Source organism: Brachyhypopomus gauderio, unplaced genomic scaffold, assembly GCF_052324685.1.
Source record: "Brachyhypopomus gauderio isolate BG-103 unplaced genomic scaffold, BGAUD_0.2 sc68, whole genome shotgun sequence".
NCBI lineage: Eukaryota > Metazoa > Chordata > Actinopteri > Gymnotiformes > Hypopomidae > Brachyhypopomus > Brachyhypopomus gauderio.
Window position 1 is genome coordinate 1,908,896 of NW_027506889.1, and position 13,026 is coordinate 1,921,921.

Consider the following 13,026-nt stretch of genomic DNA (forward strand, 5'->3'; position numbering starts at 1 on the left):
AAGTAAATAAGTACATAGGCCAAGAACAGAGCTAACACACATCTTCAGGAATGCTCCACTCTGTATCCTTTCACAAACGCCTGGCATAATAGACTCATTTGTCTAAACGTTACTGTGCTATGGATGTCACATACACAGAGAGCTCCGTTCTTTTATGTTCACTGTGAAGCAGCTCTCTGGTATGTCATGTAAGGCCTGCACCAAAGGGACAAATTCAACTCCAGACAGCAGTTGACTTCTTCATAAGCTTATCTGATGTGCTGGACAAAGGATTGTGGTGAACTATGATCTTGCCAGACTGGGGAATGAGGATGAGAAATGTTACTTTCCATGTGTTCATTAACACCTGCTAAGATTCCACGTACCACTGTCAGCTGTTGCGTGATCAGCACTGGTTGTTAAATAAATAAAGATTTAGTGGCATTCCTGCTGCTACAACTGATCTGCGTTTGTTCAGAACCGAGACTTCAGCCTTTATTGTAGTACAAATCATCCTTATCATATCTTAGTGAGGTTCCTGCATTGGTTTGCTAATTAGAGAAAAAGAGAAAGGATTTCTCAGCTGAGCCTTTATTTCCTATCACACCACTGCAATATTCAGCACCTTGGACGTTGCAATCACCACAGCAGATCATAACGTCCAGTATCTTATCAATACAGCCACATAACTATTGCTATAACTATATACTAAAACACTTATAACTTACCATCAATGTTAAAATCAATGTTTATAACACAGATTTTAACATTGATGGCAAGTTATATGTTTTATGTGCAAAGCAGGTGTTATCCCAAATCATGGGAAAGCATTGCATGCATATTAAAATGCTAATCGTAATGTTTCAGCCTTTCAAATAAAATAAATGATTGCTGCTTTAGAAAGAACAAGCTATGTTTTGCATGTCTACTGGCAGCTGATTTAGATCCTGGTGATTATGGAAGAGCGAGGAAGCATGGCACACTGATTAAGAATTTAGAGACTTAGGATCAGGGCTTGGTTACACACACAGGTGTCAGCACTCCAGAGAAGGAACCTCTGGTTTCAGAAATGACACTTTGCATCCTCGTGATGGTACTTTGGTAATACAGAGTGGAGAAACTTTTAAAGAGTGGGACATCTAAAATATTGTTTTATATTTTAAGTATTTCATAATACAACACTATAGGTTTGGGCCTGTATCTCTTCCTCTGGGATAAGTTATTGCCTATCCTGCATTCCGAACCGCTCCCTCTCTTCTGGCTTTATTGGCAGCGAAGAGCAGCAACTCGCGCGACGTTTTGGCCTTTAGCGAAATGCAGAACAGCGCAGGTGAGTTGGAGGGTACCGGGGCGGACTGGCAGGTAACCAGCTGCTGATATAACGCCAGAACAATCCGATATTGTATTAACACAAAAGCACCGCACGCGCGAGACCCTCAGAGTCCAGCCTGTTTTCTTCTCGTGACCAGTCTACACATATACAAAACTTTTCAACAGACACCATTCACTTATCCAGTGATAGTTTACAATTACGGTAATATTAATACTCATTAATATGAGGTAATAATATTAGTTGGTACAGGTAACTTACGTATAGTCCCAAAAGACGGACGCATTCCTCATGAAGTAGCCTGGCCAAGGCGGCCGCTCTCTCGGTCTGCCCCCCACTCCGCTGCCTTCCGTTAGTATTTAGGCTGGCCATTTATTTTTACAGTGACTAAAATAGCTCAGGGAGTGAGGATTAGTATTTTAAAGACATTTTAAACTATCTGTCCCACAGCGTTATCCTTTAGTGAACGAAGATCCTCTGTGCCGCTGGACTTTGCTTTAACTACTCGTAGATAATGAATTAGAGTGTCTTTTCCAGGCGGACGAGTGTAACACTGTTCCCCACTCATCACTGTCTGCACTCCACCTCCTACTCAAATGGGAGTCTTGGAAAATTTAAAGAGACGCGTGCCGGGGTGGAGACTAACTATTACGGCCACATTTCTCTGAGCGTTAACTTGATTAATATGCACAAACTCCAGTAAGTGGGTGAGCATACATTTATACAGCATTTTATAAACTGATCAGGGGACAAAAAACCCCCACAAGTGAATTGGTTCCTTGTCTCTAACGGTTTTGTGTCGTGCTTTGCTGTGGTGAGGCCGATTCAGCTTGTCACCATACATACAATAAACCAAATCAAAAAGAGAAACCACTGCTCTTAACTGGACATTTGGATACTTAATTCAAGTACCGACATAGCCTAGGTTGTATCTGAATTTCATTAATGTCACCCCTTGGTACTTTAAATCTGTAGTCGGGTGGCTAAAGGCTCTCGTTGTATTGCCAGATGAATGTTGCAGGATTCTCGGATGTTTCGTGCCACACGAGTTCAGGCGGTATTGGTGCAGTACCGTGCCGAGCCGTAGGGGGCGCCCTCGCCCACACTGCCCCTCCGAGCCGGAGAGGAGAAGCGCGCACTTCCTGATAAACAGACATACGGCTCGGCGTCAAAACCTCTAACATAAAAAAAATCACAATCCCACGTACGTTTTTGACTAACAGCAATCCAAAGTGCGTTTTCTTGAGTTGGACTGCCCTGAAGCGAACTTTGATGCAAACCAGAGAAATCCTGTGCAAGCGAGTTTGCTTTAGCTTCAGCTAGCAGGTTTAACCGGGTGGACATGAACTCGCTGGTGGGCTACGGAGTCTCATCCGACTCGGAGGGGGAAGAAGACGGAGCAGGCAGAGCCCAACTGTGAGTAATGTGTCTAACACAACTGTTAGCTTTCCCGGTACTGGGAGAGACGTTGCGCGTTATTACTATGTAATAACATAGTAACTGTGTAATAACATAGTAACTACGATAAATGTGTCTGTCCATCTGTCAATGTGTCTGTCCACGGTCTGTCCATCGTGATTGTGTCTAGCCAGAAAACAACAATGTGTCATTAACTAGACCAAGTGCCAAACCCACTAGAATACCAAGTGTCTTTGTATTTATTTAGGCTACTTAAAAATAAGTTTTTCTGCAGTGTGTAATTACATAATTACATTTCACTGTCTTTGTACAGGGCAGACAAAAATGTAAAAGATGAAACTGAGGAGAAACTTCCAAACTTTATGCTCGAGTCAGGCTCAGCGTCCAGCGAACCTAGCTCTGACTCTGAGCAAGAAGAGGAACAGGCCTCTGGCGCACCCGACCCTCATTGCACGGAAAACGTGCCCTCAGCCCCCGAGACCTTGCTTCCTCCCTTGATCAGCACCGCCTGTCACAAACTACCCCCTCCTCCCCTGGGCACGCTGGGATCAGCAGCGCTGCCTGGAGGTAGCAGTGTGTTCACGAACCCCTTTAAGCAGAGAGCCGAGGAGAGACTGAACGTGCTGCGGAAACACGTCCCACTCACACTACAGGCCCATCCCACCCAGATAGGTGGGAAAAAGATGTGTCTAGCATATAGAAAAAATGGCCGCTGTCGTTTCGGAAGCCGTTGCAAGTTTGCCCACGACAGCGATCTGCAGAGTACAACTACTACAGGTCGGGCCCTTGAGCCAGCCGTCTCCGAGAATGGCCCCGTGGATCCCCCGGACTCAGACTGCAGGGCCACCATCTCAGAGAGAGACGGGGAGGATGACGAAGACAACCACAGGAGGAAGAAGCAGAGGGTTGGACTCAACGATAGTCTCGTACCCCCAAAACGAGCACTAAAGCAGTACTCCATGCTCAGAGATAGAACCTTGCACTCCTAGGTCTTGGAAGACAGGAACTTTATAACCTAGGTGTTGTATTTTCAATGAATTAAACATTTCAAGACACCGTTATATGAACAATATAAAGAAAATCCAGCATTAAATGGATAACAAACAATGTTATCCATCACCCTTGCTCAGAGAGAGAGACTGAAAAAGAGGAGTGTAGTAACGTTTATTGAATTGGTTTAGCATGACTCAAAGACTTACCAAATATCTAACTTGTTAAAATACGTCATAGGCAGTGTTTAGTTACACCATTTCTCTAGCTCTGGTTTAGTCTGGTGAATGCTAGTAAAGGAGAAGTGACCTCTAGGTCGATCTGTAGTGAAGACTCTGTTCTAATGCACTTGCGTTATGTAGAAAGAAGCATTTCCACCTGTGGGTTGTGGGAGTCCTGATCAAACCCTGCGGCAGGACTCGCTTCACCTTCCTCATGAGGTAAATCTAAAAGCCAACAGGTCTCAGCACTGCCGACCTTGTGTTCTGGCAAAAGTCTTCATACGGAGTTCTTCTCAGTATGTTTAAGCTACCGAGTCACGTTTTGTAATTATTCAGGACAGATGGAACTGTGTAATAAAGTCTTTTAAGCCCACGTACTGAATGGTGATGTTTCTGTGAAAAAGACTCTGAAATGGAACCAAGTCAAAAGCTGAGACTGATCCTTACATATTATCCTGTGGGACAGTCTAGGATTTCATCATCTATTGTGTAGAGAAACTTTGCTTCAATAAATACCCCCCCCCCCCCATGGTTAGCTATAAAAGAGGGAAACACTATGCTTCTATTAGAGGGTTGTTGAGATAATATATGAGTGCAGTGTTTAGATATATATATATATATAAAAAAAAGTGGTGAAACAGATTACAAAAGTTTTTAGAACTCAAAAACACAGACACATGAAAATAAAAAAGTAATATTTGGAGGAGACTAAAACTGTTTATGTACAAAACATAACAACAACTTAAAACAAGCTTTCCCTGATACATACATTTCTAGGAACCTACCGAAAGGTAATATGAATACATATAATATATTTATGATCCTATATATTTAAGTTTGTAGGAGGTTCACTAAGGAGACTAATACACTAGGCAATCTCCTCACCTTCCTGCATAATTATAAGGTGAATCTCACAAGAATTGCTACATGAGTCCGTGCTGTATCTGCCCCTCCGAGCTGTCCGTCATAACCTGCCCCTCGCCGCCGCCTGGTGCTTCCCAAACACCTCCCACATTTCCATTCTCTGTAGGACCGCTGCTCTCCCAGATGGCCCCGCCCTCTCCTGTCTCCTGAGGAACAGTGGAAGGTTGTTGGGAGGGAGATGATGATGAAGGTTGAGGCTCAGCAGTGAAACCCAGGGAACCTCTACAGTCAGAAGAGGATTCAGGCAGGGTGTGAGTGAGCAGGGTGGTTGTTGGGGCGGAGCTAGGATTGGGGGGCGGAGCTAAGATCTGCTGGGGCTGGGTGGTCTGGAGGGGTAACTGCTGTGTGACAGAGAGCATAGGCAGCTGCTGGATGTGCTGCTGTTGCTGGGTAACCGGTGTGAAGGTCATGTGGAGGATGTGCGGCTGAGAGGCATACGACTGCACAGGCAAGGGCTGCACCAGCGTGGCCTGCTGGGCCACCGTAGCCGAGGGCTGGAGGGCCAGCGGCTGGACTGAGGCCTGCTGCTGATGGCACACCGGAGCAGACACGAACTGCAGTGGCAGGGCCTGCAAGGTGTGGGTGGAGGTCTGGTGTGACGAAGCACCACCTTCCTCCACCTCTGCAGCGGGCAGAGCCAGGGTGACGGGCACACGCATGCCGTGGAGGGAGTGGTCCTGGTCGACCACCATCACAGACCCCACATGGGCGACAGCACCTGGGCCGACGGGTGCCAACGAGCCCACCTGACCCACTGCCACCTGCACAGAGCCCACCGCCACGTCGGAGGGCGCCTGCTCGGTCCGCACGGGCCCGGAGGACGCTTCCAGCAAGGCTCCCGGCGTGGTGATGAGGGCACCGGCGTTGGCTGCCAGGGCTTCGGCAATGAGAACCTCAGGGTGGCTCTTGGCCTTGTGGGCCACCACACTGTCCTTCTTCTCAAACTTCTTGCCACAGATGCTACAGGAGAACTGGTACGAGGCATCGGCGTCATGCTTCTTCATGTGCCAGTTCAGAGACGCTTTCTGCCGGCAGGTGAAGCCACAAATCTCACACCTGCGCCATGCGGAGAGAGACAGACAGAGCAGGAATGCCACCAAGGTCCCACCCCGCAGTAGTAATAGTTCCACAGTTATCTTTTGAAAACCGATAGTATAATATAAATGTAGTTAACGAGCACAGTAATGACAAAGGTACATCAGGAAAACGGGCCGCTTCTACAGGACAAAAATGTCCCCAGATGTTTTGTGTGAGCATCCATGTGTGTGTGTGTGCTATGGGGGCAGGAGATCTACTCACTGCAGAGGTTTCTCTCCTGTGTGGATCATACGATGCACAGCCAGGTTGTGGGAGCTTTTGAAGGCTCGCGCACAGAACTCACAGATATAGTCCCTCTGATCTGCAACACACACAGAGCAGAACGCCCACCATGAACACAGTAAGTCCGAGCAAAACACCCCACAACACAGCACACAGAGCACCATGAACAAAATGCCATGTTAACTTACATCTGCTCAATATTAAAAGTTTGCACCTTTCAAAAAGTTTTTTTTTTAAAGTTCCGGCCCACTTCTGCAGAACCTTTCTGACACCACATTCTGGATCTATATCTGTCTGTTAGTACGAGCATGTTTTTTCGTTTTGTACCTGTATGGTGCTTGGCGTGACGTAGTAACTGTTTCTGAAGCCGGAAAAGTCTTCCACAGGAGGGGTGAGGACATACATACTTCTTCTTCATTAAGTGCTGGTATTTGATGTGATGCTGTGCGAGAGAGAGGAAATGACCTTCAGGAAAGGTCCAGAAGCTCAGAGGTCTCAGAGCTACTTTCAATTTGGTATTATTGAACAGAATATGTATTTTACGTGGTGCATGTATTTTAGATTAGATTTACATGCTGTTAGTCACCCCCTACTCAGTGACGTCAGAAACTGTATTTGCAAAACACCTGTTGTCCCCAGGAGGACAGAGTTAGTTTACATGGGGATATTTTTTAATCTCTGAAACCTTTAAAGATGGTGGATGATTTTAATGTGAGAAGCGCTGCACAATATCAGAGTGTCAGCACAACACAGCATATGGAATACAAACATGTTTAGTTTGATTAAAGTGAAGCATTTAAAGCAAGAGCCATGTAGGGATCGCTGCTACCAAGTTCCCTATGTAGTGGTCACTGCTACCAAGTTCCCTATGTAGTGGTCACTGCTACCAAGTTCCCTAGACATCCTGTCAAAATGCAAGGCTGCAAAGTAAAGGATGCAGTGAGGTGTGATCACATGACTGATATGTAAGCACGCTTCACTGACAGCAAACCCCTGGCCTGTGTGTCTGCTCGAGCCTCCTGGGAGAAGCTTTTCTTTTTTTAACACCTAAATCCAGCCTTAGTCATCATTGCTGGGCTCCTTCTGTCATCAGCTGTCATTAACAGTCTCAGTCTGTTCAAAGTACCCAGTTAGTTAATATACGATAATCATTTCCTTTAGAATTCTTGTTAGACTGAATTTTAGAGCCACCCAAAGGACTTTCATTTCCACTCATTTTCGTGCTGCCCAGAAAAATGAACGAAGCCCGAAAGGTGAAGGGAGACACAACGAATCCTCCCATGACTACAGTCCTCGCACGGATCACAGATGTTTCCCAACCAGTGTGTAAAAGGTCTGTGAGCCACGAGAGCTGTGGTAACCTGTAGGTAGCGAGGATGTGCCAGAACTGTTCCACAGCCTTCCATCTCACAACGGACATACTGCACCGGAGGCTTCTTCCTGTAGAGGGCAGCAGTGTGTTCAGCCCCGCCCCCTCCCCAGAGGAAGGGAGCGCGTCTCAGACTGCGTGTTAGCATGAGCGCGTTGCTGCGCCAGGTCAGTTACTAACACAATTATTTTTACTGCGTCGGGTTGCTATGTCGTCTAGCACGGTGTATTCACCTTCGTTTCGGAAGACGAGGGCTTTTGTCATCCTTCCGTCGCCTGCCTCTCCTGGAGGAAGACGGAGATGCATGTAAGAAACAGGACAGTACCTGATGAACAGTTAATGAAAACCAACAAAAGTTTGAAAATGAAAAGAGCTAAAGAACGAGACATTTGGATTCAGCACTAATCACATCACCAACATTAAAGTTTACTGCAAATATACTGAAAAAAAAAAACCCAAACAGAATTAGAATTAGCTCTTGAACAGGAAGCAGTCATACTTTAAAATCAGCTGTCTGACTGATTAGTTAGAATATGCTTATGCACATAAATATGGGGCCTCTTTTCAAACGAATCCCTTCACATTTCTCTCTTAACACCAGGGATCCCAGATGGCTTTTTGTCTGTATCTTTCAACAAGCTGTGTTTGTTTTGGTGCAATATCTCGTCCCACGCAGTGTTACGACAAGTCAGCTCGGCAATGTTTAAGTGTCTGACGCACCCCCCCCCCCCCCCCCCCCCCCTTAAAGGACTGAGGAGTTGTAGAAGTGCACAGTAGCAGTCGACCCAGACCACACATTAACCAAATGTTCACCACAAACCCCAACGTCATAACGAATGAGAAATTAACACTACAAGGACAGCACAGCACTGACCAAATGAAGTCAAGGCAACGAATCCTTAATGCCTACTGGTTCTTCATCAGTGGAAGCATTAGGACAATAATTCTCCATTATTCATTACTCTGAATGGCTGAACCATTTTTAGCTGAGCTTTAGCAAAACCCATTAAACGTGAATGCAGAATATGAACCAAAGTTTGACTCTTACAGTGCAGCATATCCCTGCAAAACCTCTTCATCAAACCCAATGCCTTATTAGAACTTCATTACTGCATAACTTCAGTTACTACGTATTTGTTGATTTAAGATGTTAAGTGTGAGGAACATTCACATTTGAGAAGTTATTTTATCATTTTATTTTCTTTTTTCTAGCCAACTGGGTTTTACTGTGTAAAGCCCGTGTTATGACCTCATTACTGGACCAGCCAGTTCTGCATTGTTCCCTTGTCAGAACTATAATGATTGGTACAGTGTGTACTGGGAAGAGTTGCTGCGTACCAATTTATTTAGGTCTCAGCATAGTTAATCTAACTTATGACTGCTGATATTAGTCATTTCACACAGTGGGTGTCCTTCAGACTTGTGTGCTGTGCTTTTATAATCTTGGGTAGAAAAGTCCTTTTTTTTCCATAGGTTCAACAAATGAATTAAAGTGTCAACATCAATTAATCAACCAACCGTTACTAACTAAATAAATTCAAATTCAAACAGTTACTCACTTCCTTGGAGGCTCCGCCCCCTCTCCAAACTCCACCTTCACGTCAGGCCCCTCCCCTCCCTCCGTCTTCACCTCTGCGTCTCTCTCTCTCTCCCTTTCTCCTACTGCCACTTTATCCTTCTTCTCTCTCTGCCTGGGAGGGGCTCTTCTCCTTGGCTTTGGGGTGTCCCTGCAATTGAAGTGTAGCATCCAATGTGAAAACGTGGTGGTTTTATTACTTTAAATATTCATGCATAATTAAATCAATATATGCACATCAAAAATGGGCCCTCTCTTCTTATACCTTGGTGTAAGCAAACACGCACAGAGCTACAGTCACGCAGACACACACCATAACACCCACATCCACACTACCTTTCAGATTTGGGATCATAACTCTGGTCATTTAGGTCATCTCTAAAGGGCTCGTCTTCATCACTACTGACAACCTCCTCATCATCACTATAACACAGACAACGAAATCAGTAACGAAGCCCAATTAACCTCACTCTCCCACACACACACACCACAGTCACGCTGTGTCCAAGTCCACTGAATAATCACAGCCACAGCACTGAGCTGCTTATTCTACAGCTTACAATACAGCAGCAGCGCAGCATGCCAAGACACCAGCAGGTATAATCTGATGTCATGTTCAAGCTTCTCATAGACTTTGTCCCCTTGTCACAACAAACATTTACATTAATTAACCTTATTTACAAAATAAAAGTTGTAGTTCTGTGCAAGGTCCACATAGAAAAAAAGTTTGTTGTTTTTAAATTTCTAAAATCGAGTCAGAGAAAACAGAATATCAAAACAGTCAGACATAACTTTAATTCACCATTTTACCTCCTGGAATATCAGTTTTAGTCTACTAAAGAAATGCGAACATTTTCACAAACACAAATCAACCATACAATAATGGCAAACTTGCACCACCTGCTGGCCAAAACACCTTGGTTTTCCTGTAATGCAGCTATTTTCACCTATGGACAGTACAAGACACTTCAGCAGTGAACCAATGTACCTCTGTGCCTGGGGTTGGTAGGTTTGGTCTTTCGGGTCATCCATGAAGGGAGTTTCTTCCTCACCCAGTGCAACATCTTCCTCCTCTTCTTCTGACTTCTTCCCACCACTGACGAAGTCCAGCACACACAATCTGTTAGAGGCTCTCAACACTTAAGACTGGCACCCATGACACTCAATAAGGGCACGAGGGGGCACGGCCCCCATGTTCATGCCAGCTCCAAGTGGCAAACATAAAGGAACTGAACATAAATAAAAGACAGAGCTCTATGCTGCGTGTCAATTTTATTCATCTAAACTGAATACACCCCAGGGAGGCAATACTGACCCATTTATACAAATCCAATTTCACAGGAAATAAGATTCATTTAATATACCTTGACTTATAATGAACCACATTCTGATGCTGTCAGGATACACAAGCTCTTGCATGCTCACGCGCGCACACACACACACAATGCCTGACAATCAGTGCTCCTTAGACATAGTTAATACAGTGTCTTGGTATGACATTATGATCTGATGAACTACGCTGTTACTAGAATATCAGTCCAATACACTAACATTATTATAGAGACATCTCTAATCTTGTGGGTGTTTATATGAGTGTGTGTGTGTGTCCATCACCTTCCTCCTGCCTTCCTCCCAGACACCTTGTCTGCTTCCCCTGCAGAAACATGACACGACATTACATTAATTATATGACAGGCGTTTAATACTTATATTCCACATTCAATCTGGTTTCAGAAAAAGCAAAAAGGTTTTGATGGACAACAATGGAAAAACAATCAGAAGTCTAATCCACAAATAACTTAAGATAAAGGCCATATAAATGCTTTTTTAATTCCACATAGCTCTCGCCTTCAGATTGCACCAGTATACAGAATTTACACCATTTCCATTTAATTTTACACTTCCCCTTTCGTCTCACTGCTTACTGGTTCTTGCTATTTTGCTGGTGCAGTTTAAAGAACCACAACATTTCAGAACCTCCCTCCAGTTTTTTTTTCGGAAATCAAGTCGTTACGGTCACACACGCAGCAAACGGACAGGATCCGTCGTACCGCAGTCAGCCTCCGCTTCTTCTTCGCTCTTGCACACCACCCTGAGCGAGGCTCGTGGAAGCCGCGAGGAAGACGTCCTGCCTCGGCCCTGCGGCCGCCGGCCACCCGCTACTGCGGTGGAGAGAAACAGAGCGGCCAACGTTCAGACCCCGATACCACTGCCACAGCTGTCCGCCATACATTAGACAAATTATCGTTTACCTCGAGTACTCGTGCCGTCCTTTATTTCTTCGGACCTGAGAGAAAAGGGGGAAGAACACAGTGGGGGCGGTTTAATTAGTGCAACTCGGTAGAGTAGGACTGAATATTACAAAAACACTGTAGACTCGGACAGGTAGGCAGCCCCCAACGCTTTAAGAAGTTGAGCGCTGAGGAACTACAGCGCTACCTGCCAACCGTGAACACGGGTCGGCACCACTCCACCCCTTCGTTATTTTACAGCTAAAGCCCCTTCGACGTGCAACTAAAAACGCTGTTTATATTGTTTTGCGTCTATATACCGACAGCGCAAAGCATTTGGGCCGTCAACAGGGGCTGGGAGAGCGCTCACTCGGCAGGTCGGCCGCTGTCATTCGCCTCTGACGAACTGGCGGCTGCCGCGTTCTTCCTGCGCCGCGGGCAGACCGCCTTCCTCCGGCGGCTCGCCGCGTCGCGGGGCGGCTCGTCTTTGTCTTCGCCGATGTCGCTCTGCCTCCACGCCGGAACGGCCCGTGTCGACCGGTCACGCAACACTCGTCCACAGCCCGACACACTTGTGGCGGCGCCGTTGGTGTCTGGCGAGCAGGGCACCTCGGTCTTCAAGCGGCCGGCCCCCCGTCCTCTCAGCGCCCTCCGCGGCGTGGAAGGCGCAGGCTGGCTCGGGGATTTTTGTGAGGCCTTCTCCACAGCAAGTTCTGCCTCCTCTTTGTTATCCGAGGTTTTAACATTTTGCGGTTCCATCACCGCGCACCCCCTTTTCTTCCAAACGTCCTTCTCGACGATGCTAATAATTACACACAAATTTGACCAGGCGATGAGATATAAAGAGGACATAAAATATGAAAGGAGTTTGCTCGCTAAAGGCCGTGATCCAATTGTCAAACATATTTCACTCCGTCCTCTCGCCCCAGTCGCTAATTCTATTGAAAAAAAAATGTAGTTCTGATTAATTGAAAACTTAGTTATATTAAGGGAGCTTAACTATGCAAAATCCATTTTTAAAGACCCAGACACTATTTTAAGTTCTTAAAGCTATAGTAATCCACGCTGCTGGCACGACCCGAAACGGCCGTTGTTCAGTCGTCTTTGTTGCGTCTCCTTTAAGCCACAATAAAGCGGAAGGCGAAGCTCTGGAGCGACACGCAGCGCCGCGGCTGTATGGATGGGCCCGGTGACACATGCTCAAGAGCTCGAAGGCAAATCGAAGTAACGTTGCCAAGTCGTTCACCTCGACATTTAAATCTGGGAATGAGAATAGAGAATTGTCCCTGCATATTTGTAAGCACTTAAAATGTGTCTACACGTAGTTAGGTGTGGTTAATTATTTTAACATGATATGGTGGACCAGAGGACCAGAAATGTCAACGTTTGAGAAAAACATATAAAATGTTAGGGAATTAAATTACAAATTAAATAAAATATAAGAATGTAAAGAGAAACACATGAACTTATAAATTTCAAAATAAATTCGTATTTATGTATTTTCCTTAGACTCTATGTGGTGTTTTCTTACAAATAAAAAACCCACAAGAACAAACAACCAAACAAATATATATAATTACCCTAATCATACTTTTCCAATAAATGTAATTTAAATATCCTTAGTACATGTATATGTCCTTGTCCTTGGGGAGCTGCCAATCAATGTT

At 45.4% G+C, this 13,026-nt stretch overlaps 3 protein-coding genes across 4 annotated transcripts in view; 1 reads left to right on the top strand and 2 right to left on the bottom strand.

The window, feature by feature from the left end:
- cntf (ciliary neurotrophic factor) overlaps nucleotides 1-1,907 on the bottom strand; it is a 5,167-nt gene extending 3,260 nt beyond the window's left edge. The window contains exon 1 of the mRNA XM_076989549.1: nucleotides 1,571-1,907. Coding sequence (XP_076845664.1) covers nucleotides 1,571-1,681 — 111 coding nt within the window. The 5' untranslated portion in view covers nucleotides 1,682-1,907. The remainder of the gene's footprint in view (nucleotides 1-1,570) is intronic.
- Nucleotides 1,908-2,374: 467 nt separating this feature from the next.
- On the top strand, nucleotides 2,375-4,327 carry LOC143490961 (uncharacterized). The gene is made up of 2 exons (XM_076989548.1): nucleotides 2,375-2,725; nucleotides 3,042-4,327. The coding sequence occupies exons 1-2, from the start codon at nucleotides 2,652-2,654 to the stop codon at nucleotides 3,715-3,717; spliced, it is 750 nt and encodes a 249-aa protein (XP_076845663.1). The 5' UTR covers nucleotides 2,375-2,651; the 3' UTR covers nucleotides 3,718-4,327.
- On the bottom strand, nucleotides 3,876-12,546 carry zfp91 (ZFP91 zinc finger protein, atypical E3 ubiquitin ligase). Of its 2 annotated transcripts, XM_076989546.1 has the most exons (12): nucleotides 11,730-12,546; nucleotides 11,381-11,415; nucleotides 11,180-11,290; nucleotides 10,743-10,782; nucleotides 10,117-10,224; nucleotides 9,465-9,551; nucleotides 9,112-9,279; nucleotides 7,786-7,836; nucleotides 7,545-7,623; nucleotides 6,511-6,625; nucleotides 6,163-6,262; nucleotides 3,876-5,919 (listed from the first exon to the last, which is right to left on the bottom strand). In XM_076989546.1, exons 1-12 carry the CDS (start codon nucleotides 12,209-12,211, stop codon nucleotides 4,863-4,865), a joined length of 2,433 nt encoding a protein of 810 aa, XP_076845661.1. In that variant the 5' UTR covers nucleotides 12,212-12,546; the 3' UTR covers nucleotides 3,876-4,862. The 2 variants fall into 2 exon arrangements, with proteins under 2 accessions (XP_076845661.1, XP_076845662.1); XM_076989547.1 differs by lacking the exon at nucleotides 9,465-9,551.
- Between the last annotated feature and the right edge of the window lie 480 nt (nucleotides 12,547-13,026).

Excerpts from the sequence above, each read along its gene's own strand:
- zfp91 (XM_076989546.1), bottom strand. The coding sequence starts at position 12,211 with ATGTCCTCTTTATATCTCATCGCCTGGTCAAATTTGTGTGTAATTATT. Across the intron at positions 9,552-10,116 it reads TACCAACCCCAGGCACAGAG|TGATGATGAGGAGGTTGTCA; the intron begins GTACATTGGTTC and ends TCTGTGTTATAG. Across the intron at positions 9,280-9,464 it reads TATGATCCCAAATCTGAAAG|GGACACCCCAAAGCCAAGGA; the intron begins GTAGTGTGGATG and ends CTTCAATTGCAG.
- LOC143490961 (XM_076989548.1), top strand. The coding sequence starts at position 2,652 with ATGAACTCGCTGGTGGGCTACGGAGTCTCATCCGACTCGGAGGGGGAA. Across the intron at positions 2,726-3,041 it reads GGAGCAGGCAGAGCCCAACT|GGCAGACAAAAATGTAAAAG; the intron begins GTGAGTAATGTG and ends GTCTTTGTACAG.